General features: G+C 37.8%; 2 protein-coding genes across 9 annotated transcripts in view; one reads left to right on the top strand and one right to left on the bottom strand.

Moving 5' to 3' along the window:
- The window catches only part of LOC125093586 (nucleolar protein 9-like), a 30,825-nt gene extending 5,956 nt beyond the window's left edge, over positions 1–24,869 (bottom strand). For 2 of the 5 annotated variants that reach the window (XM_047719008.1, XM_047719009.1), the window contains exons 1-3: positions 24,496–24,862; positions 3,555–3,669; positions 1,307–1,496 (exon numbers count right to left, since the gene is read on the bottom strand). In XM_047719008.1, the coding sequence (XP_047574964.1) occupies positions 1,307–1,496; positions 3,555–3,586 (222 nt within the window). In that variant the 5' untranslated portion in view covers positions 3,587–3,669; positions 24,496–24,862. Of the gene's footprint in view, positions 1–1,306; positions 1,497–3,554; positions 3,670–24,495 lie in introns of all 5 variants that reach the window. The other 3 variants (XR_007125289.1, XR_007125290.1, XR_007125288.1) reach the window with 3 other exon arrangements.
- KCNIP4 (potassium voltage-gated channel interacting protein 4) overlaps positions 1–26,894 on the top strand; it is a 1,193,829-nt gene that overhangs the window by 834,304 nt on the left and 332,631 nt on the right. The window lies entirely within an intron of this gene.

Raw genomic sequence — 26,894 nt, 5'->3', positions numbered from 1 at the left:
TTATCGTTCAGTATATTTTCTCTCCCTCTCATAAAAGGTGTTCAGTGTCTCCTCATACATTTTTGTGTATGGTAAATTTAAATCCCTCCAGAGAGTCTGTGGGTTTTTTATTTTATTTTAGTAAAGTGCAAAGATAAGCCAAGTGACATATTCAGATTTGTAAGTACACGCAGTAGAATATTGTAATGTATACATTATGTATAAGGATTTGTCCAATTTCATTTTGCTGGTTTCTTGGGAATTTTTGTTGTAGCATCTGTGCTGAATATTCTTGGCCATTATATGCAGCAGTGCATCACAACTAAGCAGCTGTGATGACATACAAAACTCTTCCAAAGTAACACCTGTGGTATCTGCCTTTTCTTAGCTCCCCACGGAGAGAATCTTATTTATTTCAGTGACTTATACATTTCAATGAAACAAAGTCACATACATTGGGAGGGTGGGGAGGGATTAGAATTTCCCTTGGTGTTCATTAGCCATGAGAGAAAAATGGAGAAAACTTTAATTCTCAAACTGGATTATTTTTCTTACACACTAATGAAGCCTTGGGTATACCTTCAGAGTATTAGTTTATATTCTAGTTATTGCAAAGCAACTACGGCAATTATTTTTTATTTCATTAATGTTTTAATTGAACTAATGTGAATGAATTTTACTTAATTGATACTTGTTTTTAAAGACACAAGTGTTTTGTTTTGTTTATAATTTTGTATCATGTCTACATCTAGACTGATAATGATAAGATATGATAAAAAAGAAGTTAAAGGGAGTGAGGAAATTTCTAGCCTTTTATTAATCTCCAGAAAGAGGTTAATATAAAGTTTACATATAAGAGAAGCCATCTTTAACCATATGTTAGTGAAGTGAAACCCCTCTGGAATTTTCCTTGCCTGGAAACTCAAATCAGGGATTTTTCACACTAGCCCACTCATTCCCTTCCCTTTCTATCTACTTAGCTCTCCAAGCTACTTCCTGAGTGACCACACATGAGCACACACCACTTCCCAAACTGCTAGTATCTGATCCCCCTGTCCTAATTAATAACATTACTATCCTCTTTGTTATGTGTATTTGAAAAATTGCAGTCATTTTTAATCTTCCCCTTGTGCCCACTTGTGCCCCATAGCCAACTAATTTCTGGATTTCAGCATTTTTGTTGTGGTGTTTCATACAGTTGCTAGAACTTTTCTGCCCTCTTTCTTCCATCAAGAGGTAGTACCTGTAATGGTTAAGGACACAAATTCCAGGGTCCTAATCATAGATCAGGCACTCCCTAGTTGTATAAATCGGGCAATTCGCTTACCCTTTTTGCCTCAATTTCTTCCTCTGTACAATGTGTAAGTTGATGCTGGTCATAAGCAGGAGGCTTTGGTCCTTCTTGGTGTGGACCTTTGTGTAGGACTGCTTGAGTTTCTTTACAGGTAGCAGCTGGCTTCCCCCAGAGTGAGTGATCCAGGAAAGTACAAGGCAGGAGCCACAATATCTTTAATAACCTGGTCCCAGAGGTCAGACAACTTCATTTCTCTGATAACCTATTGGTTACAGAGGTCAGTGTGGGACCTTGACCATAGGGTGTGAAACCAGGAGGCCAGGCTCATTGCCGCCATCTTGAAGGCCAGCTTCCTATTCTTATTAAGTGTTCTGCCTGACATCCTTTCTTCTCTTGTGTTATGTTCCCAATTAACATTTCCCTCTCATCTCTTGCATCTCCAACAATCTTCCAGCCATTACCAACCAGAGCTGCCCCTTATCATTTCCTATGAACTTCTTATACACTTCAGATATTAACTCTTTCTCAAATTAAATGTTAATATCTTCTCTAATCATATCCCTTTGCTTTATATAACAATTTTTATTGTATGAGAAAGTTTTAACCTTTTGGCAGTCAAACCTGTCCATACTTCTATTGTGATTTCTTCTATTCTTCTATAAAAATACTACTCTCCTTTAAGAAGCTCATAAATAGGGGCGCCTGGGTGGCTCAGTGGGTTAAGCCGCTGCCTTCGGCTCAGGTCATGATCTCAGGGTCCTGGGATCGAGTCCCACGTCGGGCTCTCTGCTCAGCAAGAAGCCTGCTTCCCTCTCTCTCTCTCTGCCTTCCTCTCCGTCTACTTGTGATCTCTCTCTGTCAAATAAATAAATAAAATCTTTAAAAAAAAAAAGAAGCTCATAAATATAGTTCTATTTTAGACTAGAAGGTTATTTATTATTTTCAAATGAAGTTTGATTCAGGTGGAATTTGTTTTTCCATCTGTTATACACTATAGATCTAAATTAATTTACTTAACAAGCTTTTTAAAAATGTTTTCATGTTACCTATTCTACCTTATTTTCATTTTATAAATGCTACTGGTCTCTATTTACTGGCCTATATTTTTTACAAATAGAACATTAATTGTCCTTGATTTAAAAATTTTGTCACCTTCCTTATTCTATAATGTCTCTACCTCAGTATCTCTGAAAAATAGAAACTGGGTTTATAAACATGCATTCGATTGAGCTTGGTCAAATAACTGAGTTCTCTCTCTCTCTCTCTCTCTCTCTTTCGTGTGTGTGTGTGTGTGTGTGTGTGTGTGTGTGTGTGTGTGTCTCCCACTGAGATCACAAATCTTGAAGTCAAAAGAGCTCTGTAGGATACACTGATGTTGTGATTGTGATGAAATCTCCTACTTCTCTTCCTGGGGTACAATGTTACTGTTAATTCAATTGCTTTTCTAATTTTAGAAGGCCATTTGCATTCAGCTTATGTTGACCTTTAAATCAAATGAAAAAAGAGAGTCAATGCTTTTATTATTGGAATACAAGTTAAGTCACATTCTGATTGTAATTAAGGGCCATTAAGAAGGTGGCTTATCTTCCTGCAGATTTGATGCCAGGTGTTCCTGGATTTGGAGACACCATACCACCTATTATGGAGAGTAATCTCCAGTTTTATGAAGTGTCACATATAACAAAGAATTGTTTTGTAAACAATGTTGCCTGCTGAAATCTTAAGAATTTTATTGGATAAAGTTTCAAAAACAGCCCTCTTGGGCGCCTGGGTGGCTCAGTGGGTTAAGCCGCTGCCTTCGGCTCAGGTCATGATCTCGGAGTCCTGGGATCGAGTCCCGCATCGGGCTCTCTGCTCAGCAGGGAGCCTGCTTCCTCCTGTCTCTCTGCCTGCCTCTCTGCCTGCTTGTGATCTCTCTCTGTCAAATAAATAAATAAAATCGTTAAAAAAAAAAAAAAAACCAGCCCTCTTGGTAGGAAGAAAATGATTTGTTCAGGGATAAGCTTTTCTGAGTATGTACATATAGCCTTTTCAATTATTTATCTCTAATTACAAAGTTGCCTCAAAACCTGTTTATTTTTTGAGGTGTCCTGGTGACAGGGTGCTTGCATGCTCTTGAATGATGGACTCTAACCCCTATCCTACACTTCTGCATAATAAATTCTTTCCTGAAGTCTTCAGATGATTTTAGTTCATATGTCTGTACTGGTGATCATCATATTACATGGCATTTACTCCTCTATGCCACTGTTTACAGACTAGGTTGCAAGTTAGTACTTACCTGAGAAGTTTAATAGGAAACTGACTAGTCATTTGCTGGTTATCTGTTTATTTCTACATCATGAAGCCATGCTCTCTGTCACCATCTACAATGCTCTTTATCTGGGACCCGGGGCCTGAAAGCAAAAGAGAAGCACATTGTTTGCTCTCATTGGCACTCTCTGCTTGTGCTAACAAGTAGTGCCAGAAATCTCTACACGTGATTAAGAATGGTAATAGGAGGGGAGGAGTCACAAGAGAAATTTAAACAGATGGCTCTGAATCCATATACTCACTCAAGTTCACTCTTTAGCCATAATATATACTTGCCAAAAAAGTAGCGAGGAAAGAAAAACAAAACAAAGTTGGCTGCTCTGGGTTTGAAACTTGTAATGAACTATATATGTAATTTGAAAATGGCATACTTTCTGGCTGGTGAATTAAGTAGATGGCTGTCCTTTTTGACTGACCCCTGCTGAAGGATACAGAGACATTAGTCCTTTAATTCTTCATCGTTGAGAGAGCAGATAGTATTCAGTATGCTTTGGGGATAGTAGTACCTACCTAGTGTTTTGTGAAGATTAAAAAAGTTGGTTCATGGAAAGTACCTTTAAATTGATTCATGAAAAATGCCTTTCAGGAGGTATATAGCAAATACTCAGATAGTGGTAGTTCTTTGTAGTCATTAAATTATTGCCCAGACATGTAGGATTGAGTAAACCAGAAGAGACAGGATACTCGTGATAGTAGATATTGTATAGGCTGCAGGGCTGGACAAACCTGAGTTTGAATTATAAGTCTGCCATTTATTTACCCTGTAACTCTGTAACTTGGACAATTACTGAGTCTGAATCTTGGTTTCCTCAACATGTATTGGGGATATCAATTGCTCTTTTTCATGGTTATTAGAATTACATGAGGTTTATGTAAAATGTGCATCCATATGTAACATAGATGGCACAGAACCTGAAGCATTCAGCAAAGGGAATTCCTTTGTTTAGTGATTGAAAGACCCAAGCTCATGTTCCAGTCTTTTCACTCATTAGCTATGAGATCTTCATGAAACTATTCTCTTAAGCCTCAGTGTCTTGTTTCTGGAACATGAAGAGTGAGATGAAATGGTAGTTAGTATTTACACATGTGTTTACTCTATATACCCTATTTTTATCAGCACTTAGCTTTGAATATATAATTATTTGTTAATGTGATTTTTTCTTACCATGTTTTAACTCTTAGAGTTATTTATCTTTGCATATCCAGAGCCTAGCACAGTGCCTGACATAGAAAATTTACTCAATAAATGCTGAGAATGCTTAGTGAATAAAAGAATCAATGCAGACATGGATAGAAGCATACAAATTTCCACAAGAATGATGCATGAGCAATATTCAAGGACAGAGAAGCAGTGCCTGCCCTCATTTCAAGCTGGAGCCAAGCATTAGAAAATTGGAAGTTTGTTGAACAAAAACTCCCCAAGGATATTAAAGATGAATAGCTTTTTCCTCTACATGAAATTATGGCTAACGCAATTACATGTGTCAAAATTAAGTTTACTTTTACTGCCATTGCAGTTGAGATGTAATTGGCACTGGTTCTATTAAAATTGGTCTGTGTTTGCTCTATAATTTTTGTAAATTTAGCATGGTAATATTTTCTCATTAGTCATTTACCCAGTTTTTTCACAAGCAAATTTGAGGGGAAAAAATGTCATTTGTAATGTTTTAACCTTGTAATACACATTTGATTTCAAATCTAATTGCTTTTCAAAATGAAATATAACAAATGATACTCAGGTTCATAAATGTAAAAATCTATTCTGAGGGTTTTTTTTTAACAAAAAAAAAAAAAAAAGTATCGCTATTAAAAAGATCTATGATTAAGAATAATTTGAAAATATCTAGGGAAAAATAAAACTCAATAAATAAAACATAGTAAAAATAGAAGGCCCTACTCCTTTATTTTCATCTATTTACCACTTTTATCAAAAACAGTAAATTTCATGTGCATTTGTCTTCAAATGAAGTCTTTTGGAGGCGAGTTTCTGTCACCTTTCTTTTTGGGATATCTATTGTACCTTTTTTAGAAATACTCATATGCCTCCAAACTCTGCATTGGGTCTTCTCTTGTCCTTGTTTCAGAAAAATGTGTCTGTTCCCTTGCCTCATTCATTCAGTAAATAATCATTTAGCAACTAGATATGCATCACATTCTGATATATGAAGCCAACTGACATCATCCTGATGGCTGCCCTTATGGTGCTCAGAGTTCAGTGAAAAAGACAAACATTATACAAACAAACACACAAGTAAATAATATGAAGACAACTTAAGATGAGTGCCATGAAGGAAGAGAACAGAGCTTGTGTTTGAGAAAGAACAGTGGCAGGGACAAGGTAGGGAGGCTGCTGACTTACAGTGGAGGGGGTTCTGGGAATACAAAGGTGAGTAAAAGAATAGAATAAGAATACCTGCCTCTTGGGACTTCTAGTGTGGCTTGGAAGATAGATATCTGATAAATAATAAATGCTGTTGAGTTCTTTGAAGAAAGATAGCATGCTATGGCAGGGAAGGGAACATGTATGTGTCTGATGTTGTCTTGGGAGAAAAAAGTTCTTGAGAGAATGATACTGAATCTGAGACCTGAAAAATAAGGAGTTAAAATGGAGAAGAAAAAGGGGGAAATTAATTCAAGTTCTGTTTCCTAACATATCTGAGTAATGGAAATATTAGTACAGCTGGATCCTAGAGAGAGAGGGCAAGTGATGAAGGTTGAGGCTGGGGAACACATGAAGACAGATATTGCTCGGTCTTATCATCTTATGGATGATAAGTGATAGAAGAGGTTTATATAATAATCTTGTTTGTCATTAAAGTCTAACAATAACAGTGCACAGAAAGCATTTGGAGGGTAGGGAATGGAAATTAAGAGTAGATGCATGTTGGGGCACCTGGGTGGCTCAGTGGGTTAGGCCTCTGCCTTCTGCTTGGGTCGCAATCTCAGGGTTCTGGGATCCAGCCCCACATGGGGCTCTCTGCTCGGCAGGGAGCCTGCTTCCCCCTCTCTCTGCCTGCCTCTCTGCCTACTTATGATCTCTGTCTATCAAGTAAATAAATAGAATCTTAAAAAAAAAAAAAGGAGTAGATGCATGGGGGTGTCTGGGTGGTTCAGGTCTTAAGTATCTATCTTCTGCAGGGGTCATGATCCAGGGGTCCTTGGATCAGCCTGCTTCAGGCTCCCTGCTCAGAGGGAAGCCTGTTTCTCCCTCTTCCACTCCTCCTACTTATGTTCCCTCTCTCACTATGTCTCTCTCTGTCAAGTAAATAAATAAAATCTTTAAAAAAAAAAAAGAGTAGATGCATGAAGCCATATAATATAGAGACTGTAGTGGCAGTCCTGGAATGGAAATAACTGGACATATACAAGAAATATTTAGGAGGCAGAATTCCCAGGAATTGATGGTGATCAACCATCCTGATTTGACCATCCTAATCTAAGCATTTTAAGTTCCACATCCCAGGAAATCCTCCAGTCCCAGGCAGATCAGGATATTTGGTCGTTCTAGAAGAGAGAATGAAAAATCTTATTAGACTCCTATGTTTCTGGCTTGAACAGTGAAGCAGATTACAGTGCCACTTCCTGTGGAAGTGAAAGAGGCCAATTTTGAGTGGTAATGGCTTATGGATTTGAGTTGCCAGTGAGACAACTGAGTATACATTTGGATAGAAATGTCTGGAATCAAAAGCAAGATAGGTGCAATGATAGATATTTAGGACATGTGGATTTAACTGACCAATGAAGCCATGGAATTAGGAAAAAAAAAAGAAGAAGAAGAAGAACTAGTGAGCGATTATATTCACTGAGATGAGAAGTACACATCCTGAATATTTTCAACTTTAAATGTCTAATAAAGAAAACACATTGAGTAGAGTGTCTAGAGAGAGGAGGGATCAAAGGAAAGCAAGACACAATGATCCTTTCAAGGTAGTAATGAGTTGTGTTGAATGTTGTTAGCACATAAATACGATGATAACTGAAATTCACTGGATTCTGAAACATTAGAAAAGGCAATGTTTGTAGACTGATTGAAATATAAACATGAATGTGTTGGGATTGTGTTGTGAAGTAAGTGAGCATGAGGATATGGAGACAGCAAATTAAAGCTATTTTACAACATTTAACTATAACACATATAAAGAAGCTGTCACCTAAAGGAGAGTAGGGAGAATTTTCTTTGGTTGTTTGAGATAAATCTGAGCCAACAGAGACAGACAACTTGAAGAAACTGGAAAGAGAGAGCCTAGGATCTTAAGAAAAAAAGAAGATAGAGAATCTAGAAAGAAAGACAAAAGATTTTCTCTTAGATATGAAAAGGGATGCCTTCCTAATTAAAACATAAGGGAAGGAAGAAAAGAAAGGCACAGGCATTTCACGGTTATGTTTTGTCGTGGCCGGCGCGACAAATCAACCAGGAACGTGAAGGTAAGAGGATGAAGAAAAGAATTCGAGAAGCAGAGAGATGGGGGCAGGAGGAGCACTGAGGAGGATGTCCAACAGTGCTAAGTTTATTCAAAGCATTAAGGCCATTATATATAGTGATATTACCATAGGAGAAGCACTACACCTATGTCTAGTTAAACAACCATGAGTTCCCATAATAAGTTTCACCATTGACTATAAGCAGACCTCGTGATGCCAAATGGCTGATGCCAGTACAATTGTTCTGTATTGATACAGCAAACCTGAAAGTAATTTATGGGCTGTACTAGGGGGCAGCAAGGACCAGCCACGAACTTATGACCCCAACCGAATTGTTCTCATTTGTTTAACAAGCGTGTGGGAAGTCACGTAGGTGAGCGCACAACACATAGCACAGACCGTTTCTCAGTGCTACTCAACTTTTCCTGTCCTAAACCTTTTGTTAGGTTATTCGGACTTTAAAGGAGGCACAAGTCAGGGCCTGGTTTGGTCCTCGTCTCAAGCCTTATCGTGGCCTCCCACAGTGTTTATATATAAAAGCATGCTACATAAGGAACCATTTCATAAAGAATTCATGTGTAAACTTACGTTTCATGAGAAAAAGTACAGTAAGCAGCCCAGTGAATGATTATTATACATCACATTTTCATAGTTGCCTCTACTATAGTCTTACTATCTGAGGAATTATTTTCAAAATTTTCAGTAACAAGCATCATAAGCAAATTTGTTGTTATCTAATATCTGCCAAACATTCATGGTGCCCTCAAGGACTTGCAGTGGACTGTGCTGATGGAAATGGGCATTTAGACAGACCACTGCAATACAATCTGACAAGAGGTGGGACCACAGTGCCATGGAAGTAGAGAGCAAGGAGCAGCTTTCTAGGAGAGTCACATTAATTAGGATACAGGTTAGTCACCTGATTGAGACTGAAATAACTTTGATGTTACCATATAAAATTGCTATGAACTCCAACGGTGGATATGTAGAAAGCATAGGATTGCTCAGCTCTATGAGGTCAGGCAGGGATCCATACCTTTATTACTTTGTTACTCCATTATATCTATATGAAAGAGTCTGTTTCCCCATCACCATATCCATGGTTTGGTGCACAAGATGGGGGTAGAGGAAATTGAGGACATAATTTGGGTAGTGAGCACATGATTTATGCTCAGATCCTGTATGACCCGCTAAAACTCTATTATCATGGAAGACGAGGAGAATCCTTGTTGGGGGCAAGCCACCCATCTTTCACAGGGGGTGGACATTGATTTAAATTTTCAAGGACATGAGGAATTTTTAAGGACAGTAAGAGGCTCCTAGGAAAAGGACTAACCTATGTAAAGGCTAAGGTAATCAAAAACTTTAGCAATCACTATGCCACACATTTTGTAGCAAACTCATCCAGTGCCTGCATTGCTTTCCTTAGACCATATCTAGTATCAGCAGCAGGTGTGGTGGGTAATTATACAGGAGCTCAGACTCACCTTGCAATGTAGGATTTTACCCCATTGTTCACTGCATCTTTTTGATTCAGCCTCCTGGCCTAGAGTGATGTCACTGGAGATCACTTAGACTGTCTACAAGTACAGCCTAGAAGTGGAGAGGAACCAACAGACTCAACCAATGATGGCAGGATAAAAGCTTTATCTTTCTGGATAATTCTGGGAGCACTGAGTCAGCATCTCACAGGTCCCAACACATTTGAGCTCCTGATTCCTCAGCAGCAACACTGGCAAGGCACAATTTTCTCTAGCCCTGTATCACTCATTACTTTCTCATCTCTGCTTCCAGAGATTACCTCCTCAAAACACTATGAAACCACTCATATCCAATTCCTTGTTTCAGGCTTTGCCTTCATGAAGTCCCAACCCCTCGATCAAATAGAGCAGAAACCCTAATCAGTCAGAATAGATGTCTGCTGCTTCAGCCTCACCACTGTATCCCTACTCAACAGCAACTCTGTATAAAACCATGGAGCTGGGGAGCTGGTGATTTTAAAAAGTCACAAGACATGTGTAGAACTATTACACTGACTCCATGATAGGGAAAAGCAGAAGAGGCTGTAGAAGTATAGGAGGCTCAAATCGTAAAAGTATATTAATATAGGTATTATACATTTATAGAATGTAGTTGCTATATAATACAGATGCAATGTATTTAAATCTGTGTCTACATATGTGCACACACACACACACACACATATAGTATGAGATCTATATTTAATCCTGTGAAATGACAGGAAGCCAACGGTGATGAAATTCTTTTCTGTTTTCTTTTTTTTTTGGTATTTTTATGCATTTTATAGAGCAGTCATACATTCTGATTGAGTTTCAAGAAAGTTTGTGTTAACAATAAATTATAGAGAACAATTCTGTAGGAAGAGAAATCTCCTAAGAAGCTATTTTGGGCAAAGAAAGTGGGAGACAGGGATCCAAATAGTGGCTGACTGGAGTCAAAATACTGCAGATGGAAAAGGGAGTATATATTCTAGAAAAAATGGATGAATTGAAATGATGTTAAAAATACATGACAGTTGGTCTTGCAAGGCACCAACTAGCAAGACTGGACTTTACTGTAGAGCCATAGTATGGCAGAACTGATGCATCCTGGCTGATGGGCAGCTCAGATGTGAAGGGTCCAACTAAGAAGTACCCCCATCTATTCCCAGATTTACTATGATTCCTCCCAGCTTTCCAGCTGACTTGGGAGAATGGAATACTAGCCCTACGTCAATGCCATTTAGATTTATGTATTGCCCACCATTCCCATTTCTCACATTTTAAGGATTTCTGGAAAGTTCTATTTTAATAGCTGAAAAAATAACAGAGTTCACCTTTGATGACTCAAGCATGATTACCACTGCACCCTGAGGACTATGCACATTCACCACTGCATTTCTCACTTCTCTTCTTTTCAGCATGTCACAAAGGCTGGCTAGTTTCAACATGCTGATAGAACTAAATGCGTGAGTCAGAGCAGGTGTTAGCATGCTGATGAGAATTCAGGCAAGAATTAACACTTCTCTCAGGATAAATGACCTTTTATTCTTTCCTGAAATGTCCTAGTTCTGCTGGAGCTGCTGCCAAGTCAGGTTGATTTGTTCAACAAATAACTATTGACCACAGGCTATCTCCCAGTAATCAGAAGATATTTGGGCACAAGAAGGTAGAAAAAGACAAACTGTATGACCCTGAGGAGCCTTACAGGCTTATGCAGAAGTAAAATGCCCCTGTATTTCCTACAGTTTATCTATGTTTCTATTACCTCACAGGGTTAGAGTGAGCATGTTGTGTTTTTACATTATAATTTCCCCTGCCACCAATTTCAGAATTTAAAAGAGCAGAGTTATTATTAGTTTCTGTGGCTGCCATGATAAATTACTACAAACTTCCTAGCTTAAAACAACAAAAATTTATTTTCTCATATTTGTGGAGGCTGGAAGTCAACCTAAGGCATCAGCTGGACTGCACTCATTCTAGGGACCCCAGGAAAAATCCACTTCTTGTCTCTTCCAGCTTCTAGTGGCTCCAGGAATTTCTTAGCTTGTGGCTTCCTTTTTTTTTTTTTTAATAAATTTTATTTATTTATTTATTTTTAACATATGATGTATCATTTATTTCAGGGGTACAGGTCTGTGAATCATCAGTCTTACACAATTCACAATACTCATGATAGTACATACCCTCCCCAATGTCCATAACCCAGCCATCCTATCCTCCCCAGCCCCTAGCAACCCTCAGTTTGTTTCCTGAAATTAAGACTCTTTTATGGTTGTCTCCCTCCCCACCTGTGGCTTCTTGACTTCAAGCTTTACCAGTATGGTCATATTACCTCCTCCTCTTCTGTGTCTTTGCCTCCCTCTAGAGGGAGAAACCCAGAGGGAGACACATCTTTATTTGGTAATACATGTGATTGGATTTAAGGCTCATCTGGGTACTCCATAATTCAGTCCACTAAAAGAATAAAGGCTGGATATTTTGAGAGAAAAACAGAATATGAATCTTCCTTAAGAATAAAATAATTAGGGGCAGCTGGGTGGCTCAGTTGGTTAAACATCTGACTTTTGATTTCTGCTCAGGCCATGATCTCAGGATCATGAGATACATGAGGGGCATGGAACCTCTCTCCCTCTGTCCCTCCCCACCCTCTCTGTCTCTCTGTCTCACTGTTGTTTTCTCTCTTGAAAAAAAAAAAAAGAATAAAATAATCTGATGAGGTAAAGAAATTAGTCTTTATGTAGAGTCAATTCCTACCTTTGCCTGATTAAGAAACACAGGGAAAGGAAATAAAGGGGAGAACAAAATCAAAATCAAGTTAAGACCAATATGATGTAGAATAAAGACCACACACTGAAATCAAGAAGATGTGCATCCAGGTCCCATTTAAATGATTTACTACCTATGCTTCTCTGGAAGTATCTTTAATGTAGCAATAATAATGCCTAAATGCAAAGTTAGCTTAGCCCTCACATGAAATTTTATATATATATATATATATATGTATATATATATATATATAATATGCATATGATATATATTACACATATTATAATTTACATTTTGCATCTAATATAATTACAATAAATTAGATATAATAAATTATAATAAATTGTATATATATAATTTGCATAAAATATATAATGTCCTGGCACAGAATATGGTGCACAGTTAGGATCCCACACAGTTATTTCTCTCAATAGTGTTTAGTCTATACTAGGTATAAGCAAATTTTCCTTCTGAAGGAAACAGATTCAGAGCTCTCTTCTTCAGGACTTACTGATTTAGTAATAGCAGCTTAACCCATTGCTCATCATGTTTTCATTTCTGATAATGACCTGATGTAACCTTTTTTTCTTCCTGTAAGACTTTATTACTTCTGCCTCTTGCCCCAGACACTGTAAATCCTGGTGGTATCCAAGAGAAGAGGAAGTAAGATGACTCTTTAAGGCAGATGCCTGTGCTCTTGATCTCATAAAGCAAGAGGTTGGGTTAGAATATTACACAGGCTTAAGTTCATCACAACTCATGATAATCCAATGATCTGTTAATGGAGTTGCTCTTTGAGTTATATATCATTTTAAAATATGGAACAAAGGGTACATCAAAGTCTTTACACAAATTCTCTGGGGTGTTTTTTCTCCTAGTAGCTTTCTTGCTTAAGTGCCTCTAATGACACCCTCCAATGGAAACGGAAGTATTTGGTTAATGCATTCTCAAAATGGAAGTTGTCAACTCTTAGGGGAGTCTTGTGTGTCTTGATGAGCTATCAACCCTTGCTTTCCTTTAAGCACTTAAAAATCAGCATGAGAAAAAATCATTACAGTTATTTCTAACACAGCAAAAGAGAAATTTCAAAAAAAAAAAAATCACTAACACCGAAAGCTAAACAAATCTGAGAAAGCCAGTTTCTGCATTAGCAGGATCAATTCAGAGCCACTAAAAACGAGTAAATAGCTTGTCTGTGAAAGCATCAGCAACCTACCTTTTCAAAAGAGAGTTACTTTTTCGGTATGAGATTAGTGGTATCTGAAAGGAAGGGTTTACCTTTTCATTTGACATAGAGCTTTGAAAAGTTTGCAACCTGAAGACATGTTTTCCTCAGTTATAATATATACTCTTTTTAAAGATTGTTTCTTTTTTTTTTTTGTCTTCAGCATCATTAATGTATGAGACATTGTGTTTTTCTATTTTATGTAAAAAAAAAATCCCTAATTATTGTAACTCTAAAAAATCAGTGAGCTGTTCAATAGAATGAATAACTCTTCCCTGAGTATATGATGCACAGGATGTAAGTAAAGAGGTGTTTTTGTATCATGTAATTAAATTACAGATATGATGCTGGAATATCAAAATAGTGATAAAAAGCAGAACCATGTGAATCAACTTATTTTTTGAGCCACAAAGTCAGAACTTATAAGGCTTAGAAGACTTAATTTCCCTCCTTCTCAATAATTAACTTTTTCTTCCACAGTTTTAACAAAAATTGGGACTGTTCGGAGAATAATTTCAAAAAAATACGACAAAGGTTAATGGCAGCTGGTCTTAATTGGATTTCATTTCTTATGCTGGGCCAGGATATATTCTTACAGTAATTATCAGTGTTTTGAGACTAACTTTAGATGTATATAAAACATAAACATAGCCACTAATGAGAATATTAATTTTAGAACTTAAAATACTGATTTCCATCGTAATTATGTTTGTACTTTTTTCACTCTATTTCTAAAATACGGATCAACTGACCAGTATTATCAGAAAACCCTCTGAAGTCAACTTTTTAGCCACATATGACAGTCGTAATGGATAGGTTCTAGAAATTCAGAAATGAGAGCTCCTGTCATGTCTTTGCACAGCACTAAAATTCAGTCCCTACAACATCATGCTTCTTAATCAAAGCATTTCTAAAAAGAGAAAAGTTTCAGAGGGAACTTGATAAAATATAGTTTAGAGTATAATAATTAACTAAAAAGCAGTCTTGATCTAACATAGGATTTAAATTATCTAGATTGATAAAAAACTCTGAATCCTGTCAATTATTTTTGGAGCATATTTTCTATGACACTCTTGTAGGTTTTGATTAATTCTTGATGCAGATGTTGCTAACCACCATTCAGTGGGTGATTTACTTTCTTTCTTAAAAATACCATTGGTACTTCAAAATATGTTTAGTAAGATCCTATAATATGCAAAACACTGGCCCAAAAACTGTGGGAATAATGAGATTAATATAAATAAGCAAAAAAAAAAAAAACACCTATCAGTAACTCTTTGCAAGATCTTATCTCTTAGAGATGATTCAACATGTATGAAAGTGATTACATAAAATTTAAATTGCCGAATGCAATAAAAAATTATAAAGAGAAACTCCTCTTTGGACATAAGGAAGAGAGATCTTAATGTCCAGAAAAGGAGGAGTAGGCATTTTTTACGAAAGAAATGACATTTCAACTGGTTATCAAATAATTTGTAGAGGTGGATATACCACTGATAATAACACACACTTTTATAGTGTTTACTGTGTGTCCATTTTTCTAAGTGCTTTCATATATATTAATTCATTTAATCCACTCAACAACACTTCAAGGAAGGTATTCTTATAACCTCTGTTTTATAGATGAGGAAATAGTGGCATGGAAATTAAGTAACTATGGTCACAGAGCTAGGATGTGGAGGGGCCAGAATTCATCTTTGGCAGTCTGGGGAAGAGTCTATGCATTTATAAACTCCCACCCAAGGAGGAGAAAAAGAGCATATTGGGTGAGTTGCAGAGTATATTAGTTTCCCATTATTGCTTTAACAAATTACCACAAACATAGCAGCTTAAAATAACATGAATTCATTTTCTTACAATGATGCAGTTCAGAAATCAGAAATGGGTCTCACTGGACTAAAATCAAATATCATCAGGTTAGCATTCCTTTCTGGAGGTTCTAGTAAAGAGTATGCTTTCTCCATCTTTCCCATCCTATGGATGGGATATATCTGTCATATCTTCACTGGTAACCCTCTTCTATGTTCAAAGCCAATTGTGTCACTTTGACTTTTGCTCCTGTCATCACATCATCTTCTCTGACTGACTCAGCTGTTTCCTTCTTTCCCTTCTCTAATATGGACATGAGAAGTAGGGAAGAAGCATTCTCTGTAGTACACCTCCAGTTCATCCCAGCCCAAAGTATACTCATCATCTATCTACGTATTACCCAAACAAGACACCTTGAGTGAAAGTCCCTCTTGACTCTTCACTCTCAGAATTGGCTCATTCCAGTCATTAGCAAAGTGTGACCATCTTTCAAGTAAGTTCCACCTGTCCCATCTCTCCTAAGGTACCATTTTATTAGGATAACTCCCGTTGATCCTTATGTTATACTCTCCACTCAACCATGTTCCTTCCTGATAAACTCTAAAATCTAACTGAACCTAAGCCAATGTGGCTCCATCAATTACTTTTAATCATACCAGTCATCTTCTGCTCCAGGTATTCTTTCTGATACCCAGGATTTGTGAGGTACCCATTATATTTACTTAGAGTCACATAACTAAGAAGTAACAAATCTGGAGTTTAAATTCAGAGCACTTTTTTAAATAAAATAATGTGAACTTTGTCTTGGATGTGCTTATCCAAATACTAGCAGATAAAGGACTAAAGTAGTCAAAATGATGTACTTTGAACATTCTTTGAACTGGTAAAGGGACCCTTGCAACAGTAACTTATTTTTATGTACATTCTAGAGCCTCTGACCCATAAATGAGAAGGTTAAACTAGATGATTTCCAAGATTCCCAGTGGCAACCCCCTTAAAGATGTTTACTTTTGCTTTTACTCTTAAAGTGAAATAAAAGAACTTAATAGCATTTTCTGAGAATTCTAAACTTCCCAATGAAAGCCTCTTGTCTTAGTCCTTTCTAGATTCAGTCTATGTGTGAACCAGGAAAACACTCCATATAAATTAACCCTTCACATGACCTTGATTTATTTTTTTTTAAACCCAATATTTATTTATTTTTTTCTTAAGATTTTTTTTTTTTATAAACATATATTTTTATCCCCAGGGGTACAGGTCTGCGAATCACCAGGTTTACACACTTCACAGCACTCACCATAGCACATACCCTCCCCAATATCCATAACCCCACCCCCCTCTCCCAAACCCCCTCCCCCCATCAACCCTCAGTTTGTTTTGTGAGATTAAGAGTCACTTATGGTTTCTCTCCCTCCCAATCCCATCTTGTTTCATTTATTCTTCTCCTACCCCCTCAACCCCCCATGTTGCATCTCCTCTCCCTCATATCAGGGAGATCATATGATAGTTGTCTTTCTCCAATTGACTTATTTCGCTATGCATGATACCCTCTAGTTCCATCCACGTCATCGCAAATGGCAAGATTTCATTTCTTTTGATGGCTGCATAGTATTCCATTGTGTATATATACCACATCTTCTTTATCCATTCGTCTGTTGATGGACATCTAGGTTCTTTCCATAGTTTGGTTATTGTAGACATTGCTGCTATAAACATTTGGGTGCACGTGCCCCTTCGGATCACTACGTTTGTATCTTTAGGGTAAATACCCAGCAGTGCAATTGCAGGGTCATAGGGTAGTTCTATTTTCAACATTTTGAGGAACCTCCATGCTGTTTTCCAGAGTGGTTGCACGAGCTTGCATTCCCACCAACAGTGTAGGAGGGTTCCCCTTTCTCCGCATCCTCGCCAGCATCTGTCATTTCCTGACTTGTTAATTTTAGCCATTCTGACTGGTGTGAGGTGATATCTCATTGTGGTTTTGATTTGTATTTCCCTGATGCCGAGTGATGTGGAGCACTTTTTCATGTGTCTGTTGGCCATCTGGATGTCTTCTTTGCAGAAATGTCTGTTCATGTCCTCTGCCCATTTCTTGATTGGATTATTTGTTCTTTGGGTGTTGAGTTTGTTAAGTTCTTTATAGATTTTGGACACTAGCCCTTTATCTGATATGTCCTTTGCAAATATCTTCTCCCATTCTGTCAGTTGTCTTTTGGTTTTGTTAACTGTTTCCTTTGCTGTGCAAAAGCTTTTGATCTTGATAAAATCCCAAAAGTTCATTTTTGCCCTTGCTTCCCTTGCCTTTGGTGATGTTCCTAGGAAGATATTGCTGCGGATGAGGTCTAAGAGGTTGCTGCCTGTGTTCTCCTCAAGGATTTTGATGGATTCCTTTCTCACATTGAGATCCTTCATCCATTTTGAGTCTATTTTCGTGTGTGGTGTAAGGAAATGATCCAATTTCATTTTTCTGCATGTGGCTGTCCAATTTTCCTAACACCATTTATTGAAGAGGCTGTCTTTTTTCCATTGGACATTCTTTCCTGCTTTGTCGAAGATGAGTTGACCATAGAGTTGAGGGTCTATTTCTGGGCTCTCTATTCTGTTCCATTGATCTATGTGTCTGTTTTTGTGCCAGTACCATGCTGTCTTGATGATGACAGCTTTGTAATAGAGCTTGAAGTCCGGAATTGTGATGCCACCAACTTTGGCTTTCTTTTTCAATATTCCGCTGGCTATTCGAGGTCTTTTCTGGTTCCATATAAATTTTAGGATTATTTGTTCCATTTCTTTGAAAAAAATGGATGGTACTTTGATAGGAATTGCATTAAATGTGTAGATTGCTTTAGGTAGCATAGACATTTTCACAATATTTATTCTTCCAATCCAGGAGCATGGAACATTTTTCCATTTCTTTGTGTCTTCCTCAATTTCTTTCATGAGTACTTTATAGTTTTCTGAGTATAGATTCTTAGTCTCTTTGGTTAGGTTTATTCCTAGGTATCTTATAGTTTTGGGTGCAATTGTAAATGGGATGGACTCCTTAATTTCTCTTTCTTCTGTCTTGTTGTTGGTGTAGAGAAATGCAACTGATTTCTGTGCATTGATTTTATATCCTGACACTTTACTGAATTCCTGTACAAGTTCTAGCAGTTTTGGAGTGGAGTCTTTTGGGTTTTCCACATAGAGTATCATATCATCTGCAAAGAGTGATAGTTTGACTTCTTCTTTGCCAATTTGGATGACTTTAATTTCCTTTTGTTGTCTGATTGCTGAGGCTAGGACTTCTAGTACTATGTTGAATAGCAGTGGTGATAACGGACATCCCTGCTGTGTTCCTGACCTTAGCTGAAAAGCTTTCAGTTTTTCTCCATTGAGAATGATATTTGCGGTGGGTTTTTCATAGATGGCTTTGATAATATTGAGGTATGTGCCGTCTATCCCTACACTTTGAAGAGTTTTGATCAGGAAGGGATGCTGTACTTTGTCAAATGCTTTTTCAGCATCTATGGAGAGTATCATATGGTTCTTGTTCTTTCTTTTATTAATGTGTTGTATCACATTGATTGATTTGTGGATGTTGAACCAACCTTGCAGCCCTGGAATAAATCCCACTTGGTCGTGGTGAATAATCCTTTTAATGTACTGTTGAATCCTATTGCCTAGTATTTTGGCGAGAATTTTTGCATCTGTGTTCATCAAGGATATTGGTCTGTAGTTCTCTTTTTTGATGGGATCCTTGTCTGGTTTTGGGATCAAGGTGATGCTGGCCTCATAAAATGAGTTTGGAAGTTTTCCTTCTATTTCTATTTTTTGGAACAGTTTCAGGAGAATAGGAATTAGTTCTTCTTTAAATGTTTGGTAGAATTCCCCCGGGAAGCCGTCTGGCCCTGGGCTTTTGTTTGTTTGGAGATTTTTGATGACTGTTTCAATCTCCTTACTGGTTATGGGTCTGTTCAGGCTTTCTATTTCTTCCTGGTTCAGTTGTGGTAGTTTATATGTCTCTAAGAATGCATCCATTTCTTCCAGATTGTCAAATTTGTTGGCGTAGAGTTGCTCATAGTATGTTCTTATAATTCTCTGTATTTCTTTGGTGTTCGTTGTGATCTCTCCTCTTTCATTCATGATTTTATTTAGTTGGGTCCTTTCTCTTTTCTTTTTGATAAGTCTGGCCAGGGGTTTATCAATCTTATTAATTCTTTCAAAGAACCAGCTCCTAGTTTCGTTGATTTGTTCTATTGTTTTTTTGGTTTCTATTTCATTGATTTCTGCTCTGATCTTTATGATTTCTCTTCTCCTCCTGGGTTTAGGGTTTCTTTCTTGTTCTTTCTCCAGCTCCTTTAGGTGTAGGGTTAGGTTGTATACCTGAGACCTTTCTTGTTTCTTGAGAAAGGCTTGTACCACTATATATTTTCCTCTCAGGACTGCCTTTGTTGTGTCCCACAGATTCTGAACTGTTGTGTTTTCATTATCATTTGTTTCCATGAATTTTTTCAATTCTTCTTTAATTTCCTGGTTGACCCATTCATTCTTTAGAAGGATGCTGTTTAGTGTCCATGTATTTGGGTTCTTTCCAAATTTCCTTATGTGGTTGAGTTCTAGCTTCAGAGCATTGTGGTCTGAAAATATGCAGGGAATGACCCAATGTTTTGATAATAGTTGAGACTTGATTTAGGACCAAGAATGTGATCTATTCTGGAGAATGTTCCATGTGCACTAGAGAAGAATGTGTATTCTGTTGCTTTGGGATGAAATGTTCTGAATATATCTGTGATGTCCATCTGGTCCAGTGTGTATTTAAGGCCTTTATTTCCTTGTTGATCTTTTGCTTGGATGATCTGTCCATTTCAGTGAGGGGAGTGTTAAAATCCCCTACTATTATTGTATTCTTGTCGATGTGTTTCTTTGATTTTGTTATTAATTGGTTTATATAATTGGCTGCTCCCACGTTAGGGGCATAGATATTTAAAATTGTTAGATCTTCTTGTTGGACAGTTCCTTTGAGTATGATATAGTGTCCTTCCTCATCTCTTATTATAGTCTTTGGCTTAAAATCTAATTGATCTGATATAAGGATTGCCACTCCTGCTTTCTTCTGATGTCTATTAGCATGGTAAATTCTTTTCCACCCCCTCACTTTAAACCTGGAGGTGTCTTCGGGTTTAAGATGAGTTTCTTGTAGGCAACATATAGATGGTTTTTGTTTTTTTATCCATTCTGATACCCTGTGTCTTTTGATTGGGGCATTTAGCCCATTAACATTCAGGGTAAGTATTGAGAGATATGAATTTAGTGCCATTGTATTGCCTGTAAGGTGACTGTTATTGTATATTGTCTCTGTTTCTTTCTGATCTACTACTTTGAGGGTCTCTCTTTGCTTAGAGGACCCCTTTCAATATTTCCTGTAGAGCTGGTTTGGTATTTGCAAATTCTTTCAGTTTTTGTTTGTCCTGGAAGCTTTTAATCTCTCCGTCTATTTTCAATGATAGCCTAGCTGGATATAGTATTCTTGGCTGCATGTTTTTCTCATTTAGTACTCTGAATATATCATGCCAGCTCTTTCTGGCCTGCCAGGTCTCTGTGGATAAGTCTGCTGCCAATCTAATATTTTTACCATTGTACGTTACAGACTTCTTTTCCTGGGCTGCTTTCAGGATCTTTTCTTTGTCACTAAGACTTGTCAATTTTACTATTAGGTGACGGGGTGTGGACCTATTCTTATTGATCTTGAGGGGGGTTCTCTGAACCTCCTGGATTTTGATGCTTGTTCCCTTTGCCATATTGGGGAAATTCTCTCCAATAATTCTCTCCAACATACCTTCTGCTCCCCTCTCTGTTTCCTCTTCTTCTGGAATCCCAATTATTCTAATGTTGTTTCGTCTTATGGTGTCACTTATCTCTCGAATTCTCCCCTCGTGGTCCAGTAGCTGTTTGTCCCTCTTTTGCTCAGCTTCTTTATTCTCTGTCATTTGGTCTTCTATATCGCTAATTCTTTCTTCTGCCTCATTTATCCTAGCAGTGAGAGCCTCCATTTTTGATTGCACCTCATTAATAGCTTTTTTGATTTCAACTTGTTTAGATTTTAGTTCTTTTATTTCTCCAGAAAGGGTTTTTATATCTCCTGAGAGGGTTGCTTTAATATCTTCCATGCCTTTTTCAAGCCCGGCTAGAACCTTGAGAATTGTCATTCTGAACTCTATATCTGACATATTACCAATGTCTGTATTGATTAGGTCCCTAGCCTTTGGTACTGCTTCTTGTTCTTTTTTTTGTTGTGAATTTTTCCGCCTTGTCATTTTGTCCAGATAAGAGTATATGAAGGAGCAAGTAAAATACTAAAAGGGTGGTAACAACCCCAGGAAAATATGCTTTAGCCAAATCAGAAGTGATCCCAAATTGTGAGGGGGGAGAAAGGGGTAAAAAGGGGTTCTGAAAGAAAAAAGAAAAAAAAAAAAAGAAACTATTAAAAAAAGAAAGCCGATAAAGAAAAAATATAAAAAGAGGAAAAAATATATATATATTAGATAAACTATTTAAAAAACATTAAAAAAGAAAACGGTAAAAGTTAAAAAAATTTAGCAGAAGAAGAGAAAAAGAAAAAAAAATTGAAAAAGAAAAAAAAAATTAAATTAACTGCAAGGCTAAAAAATCATGGGGAGAAAGCCATGAGTTCCGTGCTTTGCTTTCTTCTCCTCTGGAATTCCGCCGCTCTCCTTGGTATTGAAACTGCACTCCTTGGTAGGTGAACTTGGTTCTGGCTGGGTTTCCCATTGATCTTCTGGGGGAGGGGCCTGTTGTAGTGATTCTCAAGCGTCTTTGCCCCAGGCGGAGTTGCACCGCCCTTACCCGGGGCCGGGCTGAGTTATCTGCTCGGGTTTGCTGGGTTTGCTTTCGGGAGCTTTTGTTCCCTGAGCACTTTCCGTAGAGTTCCGGAAGATGGGAATGAAGATGGCGGCCTCCCGGTCTCCGGCCCAGAGGAGCCGAGAGCCCGGGGCCCCACTCCTCAGTGCGCCCTCAGAGAACAGCGCCCAATGACTCCCGTCACCCTGGCCTCCGGCCGCACTCCGAGCTGACCGAGCCTGCGAGCGGTCCAAGGCAACCCCGAGCTGAGAGTCACCCTCGGCTCTGTCTCTGTAGCCGGGCTCCCCGTTCTAATACCGGTAAGCTCTGCGACACTCAGACACCCCCGATTCTTCTGTGACCCTGTGGGACCTGAGGCCGCGCTGACCCCGCCCGGGCTTCACCCCAGTTAAGCCTCTGGAGCGATGTCCCTCAGCGGAACAGGCTTTTAAAAGTCCCGATTTTGTGCTCCGTTGCTCCGCCACTCTCCGGGAGCCGGCCCCTCCCCCCGCGGTCTATCTTCCCGTCGTTTTGGATTCACTTCTCCACCAGTCCTACCTTTCAGATAGTGGTTGATTTTCTGTTTCTAGAATTGCTGTTCTTCTTCTCTTCAATCTCCCGTTGGATTTGTAGGTGTTTGCAATCTTTAGATAAGCTATTTAGCTGATCTCCCGCTACCCGAAGTAGTCTCAGCCTGCTACTTCTCCACCATCTTGACTCCTCCCGACCTTGATTTATTTTGAGGATAGGATGCAAAATGGCTGACACCAAGACAATTTAAGTAAATGGTGACATAAATCACAAAGATCTCTTTTTAACTAATCTGCTTTGCAGGTAGTGATGACTCATTCTAGAACTCAAAGTGTATGGCCCTTTAGTTCATCACTGCAGTCTACTCTGCCAACTAGATATCTCAGTAACTGCCAGAGCCCAGGTGTACTAAATAACTTTATCACTCAAGGTAATTAATATAGTTATCTTTGGTCTTCTTGTTCTCTCTACATCTTTAATACTATAGAGCTAAAGAGTTATAAAGAGCCAGAAAAGTCATTTGGTCAATTCATTATTCCTTGAGTAGCTAGTATATTCCCATGTTTTTTAAATGCTGAAGGAGAAACAGAAAAGCATGAGAACTGGTCTTCTCTGATAATTTATAATTTAGCATGAAAGAGAAGATATCCATGACACAATTAGAAAACAATGCAAGGCAATATATAATTAAATGCCTAATTTTGTGGTACAGGCTATGACAGCAATAAGATTTCAGAACAGGATGAGAGTAGAGTAGGCTGGAATTGTTAGAGAAAGTTAATGGGGGAGGCGAGAATATTGGTAGATCCTGAAGAATGGGTAGGAGGGAATGAAGGGGAATCATGGGATGGCAAGCAGGGGGGTATATTTAGAAGACTGGCCTGACAGGAATAGATGTCCTGTGTTGGAATGAAAGAGGAAATAAAACTGATTCTGTGCTTTTTATTTTCTTGATGTCATGTCTAAACTGTATTGGATAATAAATCTAATTTTAAAATTTCCAGAGAAAGAAATTCTCAACTCATTTACTTGTTTTATGTAATTACATGTGATTCTTCATCACATTGGTGTATATATAATACTACAGCCTGCCAAATAATCATTTGCATTTTTTGGACCTATTATATTTGCAAAGCCTACTCTTATGGTTGCTGATATTTCCCTCCTTAAGCCTGCTGTATCTTATTCCCTTCCATTTTGCTGGATAAGGAGACTACTCATAACTATTTGAGTAATAATGATGGACATTAAAATCACATCTTACATTTATAAATAGCTTAACAACTTAGAAAATATTTACTCATATCCTAACTCATTTCATCATTAAAAGAATTCTGGGAAATAGGCAAGACAGGTGTTACTACCATTGTTTTACAAATTTGGAAACAGATACCTAGAAAAGTTAAATGACTGGCTCTAAGAAAACAGCCAGACATCAGAAGAACCAAGATTTTTAAACCTTCTGTTAGAATTTAGAAAATGACTCTAGTTGGCATATTTCCATGAAACCAAACATAATATATTTTCTAACTCCTACCTTGATCCAGCATGATTTTTTAATGATTAATGACCATTCTAATATTAATTTGAAGAGATCCTAATCTTTAAAACCCATTGTATTCATATGATAAGAGCTTAATCTTTAAAAATATACACCTTTGGTACAAAGAATAGTTCCACGCACAAACTGACCAGGATAAGGCACTTAACTTTTTGTCCAATATTTTCATAAGTGTGATGAAGTTAATACCAGCCTTTTGTAATGATCTAATAAAGCAGAGAATAGAAACACACATTGGGAAAAAAGTAACACTTACCCTGCAACTTTTATCTTCTGTCTCCAGGAAGATGAAATTCATGTACCCTATTACTCCTTCTAGGTATAGCTAAAAACCCTAGACAATGTATATAAAACAAATATAAGAAAACTCTCAAAAATGCAAAGAAGAAATCAGACCAGCAGGAAACCACAGGACAAAGGAATGACACAATGAGGAAACTATCAACTTGGAACCACCATTGATGCAGACAAAAGAATCTTGCTTTCTCTACCTAAAGAACCAGGAGTAACCAAGGAAAATGGGAAACTTTCAGACAATACTTCTACTCTAGCCAACACCCACTAAAAACACTGTGGCCTACTTCCATCCCTGTTAGCAAAGCAAAGGTCTAGCAGAGAGCCTAGACTCCCATCCTTGATAGGCTGTCATGAGTTACCCCAGCACCACTGGGGTGATGTCACAGAAGGCCCAGTGGGGAGCTGCACCCAGCCACAGTATCAATGGAGACGACATGGCACCATCCAGCCCCAAAAGGCTGACAACCACAAAATGCTGACGAAAGAAACTAAAGATCTAAATAAATAGAGAGGCATACAGACTGGGAGGACTCAATATAGTAAAAATGTCAATTCTCCCCAAATTGATATACAGGCTTAACACAATTTCTACTAAAATGTAGGCAAGTTATTTGTACATGTAGACAAGATTACCCTAAAATTTATATGGGAAGCCAAAGAAACTATAATAGCTAAAATCATTTTGCAAAAGAAGAATAAAGTAGGTGGAAACACTCTACCTGGATTCAAGACTTAGTATATAGCAATGGTAATCAAGATTATGTGGTATTGACAGAAAGGTAGACACACAAATCAGTGGAGCAGAATAGAGAATCCAAAAATAGACCCATGCAAATATGCTCAAATGGTTTTTGACAAAGGTGCAGAAGCAATTTAGTAGAAGAAAGATAGTCTTTTCGAAATGTGTTGGAGAAATCAGACAATGATAATAACAAGAAAAGAAAGGAAAAAAAGAAAAGAAAAGAAAGAGAACCTCAACCTAAACTTAATGCCTTGAAGGGGACCAGAATATGTCACCCCAAATATGCCACTTTGACATATTGATGATTTTGAATTAAAGTGACTTAAGAAACAGCTGGTATAAGGGGGACACTCTGACTCCTCTGTTCTTCTGAAGCTGCTAGAAGATGGCCCCACAAATCCTTGCATAGGTCTGTGGACTGAGATCACTTGGGTTGAGTACCTCAGATTGCAGATTAAGACCTGGTACCAAATATCCAAATTGACATTTAATAAATAATAAAATTGGAATTGTCAACATTTTCAGTGTTTTTGAACAATGAACTAAGTGTGGCAAAATAAAGCTAATTGATATAAAATTCTGTAATTGGCTCCCAAAAGGTAACTGCATAAGCACAAAAAGAGAGAGATGGCACTTCCCAGCTGCACACATAAAAAAAGACTTAGAGAGTTTTACATTATATTTCAAGTGTAATATGAGTCAACACGGTAGCAGCCCCAGACACTGAAAATTCAACTGCATTACTATTCATTGCTAAATTTACATAGCAATTATCTATGCAAGAGTGAAGCATGAAATGAAGGATGGGGTTCCTCTAGATATTTTTAGAGAAATAAAAGAGGTTATTAAATATTAACTTCAAATTTTTAAATTGATTTAATCCTTTCAATAACCTGAAGAAGAAAGTAACATTTTATCCCTTTTTTTTTTTTAGATGTATAACTTCAGACTCAGACATGCTAGATAACTTGTTCAAAGCCTGACTGTTAGCAAGCACAAATCAGTAATTCAAACCCAGGCTCAGACTCTGAGGTGTTCATCACTTGGTACATCACAGCCATGAACCTGCTATTCAGGAGCCAGAAATGCATGCACCCATTCATTCAACAAAATCTAAGTGCCAAGCATTGCTTTAAAGAACGTCATTAAGTTTGCAGCTATAGTGGGCCATCTCTCATTAGGGAAATAGAAAACAAATAAATAAATGAGAGGATATTAATGATGGCAAGTACTATTACAGTATTAAAATAGTGTTGTGATGGAAAGTGGTGAGAGAAGCTGCTTCTTATTCTGTAGCCAGGGAAGGCTTCAGAAGGAAGAGACAGGTAAACTCAGACCTAGGTGATCTGAAAGAGGCAGCCAGGCAAATATACACTGAAAGCACTTCCGAGCCAGGACAGTCAATGCTTGCAGCCCAAAGCTGGATCCCCTTGGCCTGATTGAGACAGAAGGAAAAGACAGAAAGGGCTGGAGCTCTGCAAGTGGTATGAGGGGCTTCTGATGAATTACAGAGGTGACACAGGGCAAGAAGTTGGGATTTCATTCTCATAATAATGGGGAATCTCTGGAATTGTTTCCAGCAGATGATGACTTGATCTACTTTATGTTTGTTCGGT

The sequence above is a fragment of the Lutra lutra genome, chromosome 2 (genome assembly GCF_902655055.1).
Source record: "Lutra lutra chromosome 2, mLutLut1.2, whole genome shotgun sequence".
NCBI lineage: Eukaryota > Metazoa > Chordata > Mammalia > Carnivora > Mustelidae > Lutra > Lutra lutra.
This window is presented reverse-complemented; position numbering and strand designations above follow the sequence as displayed.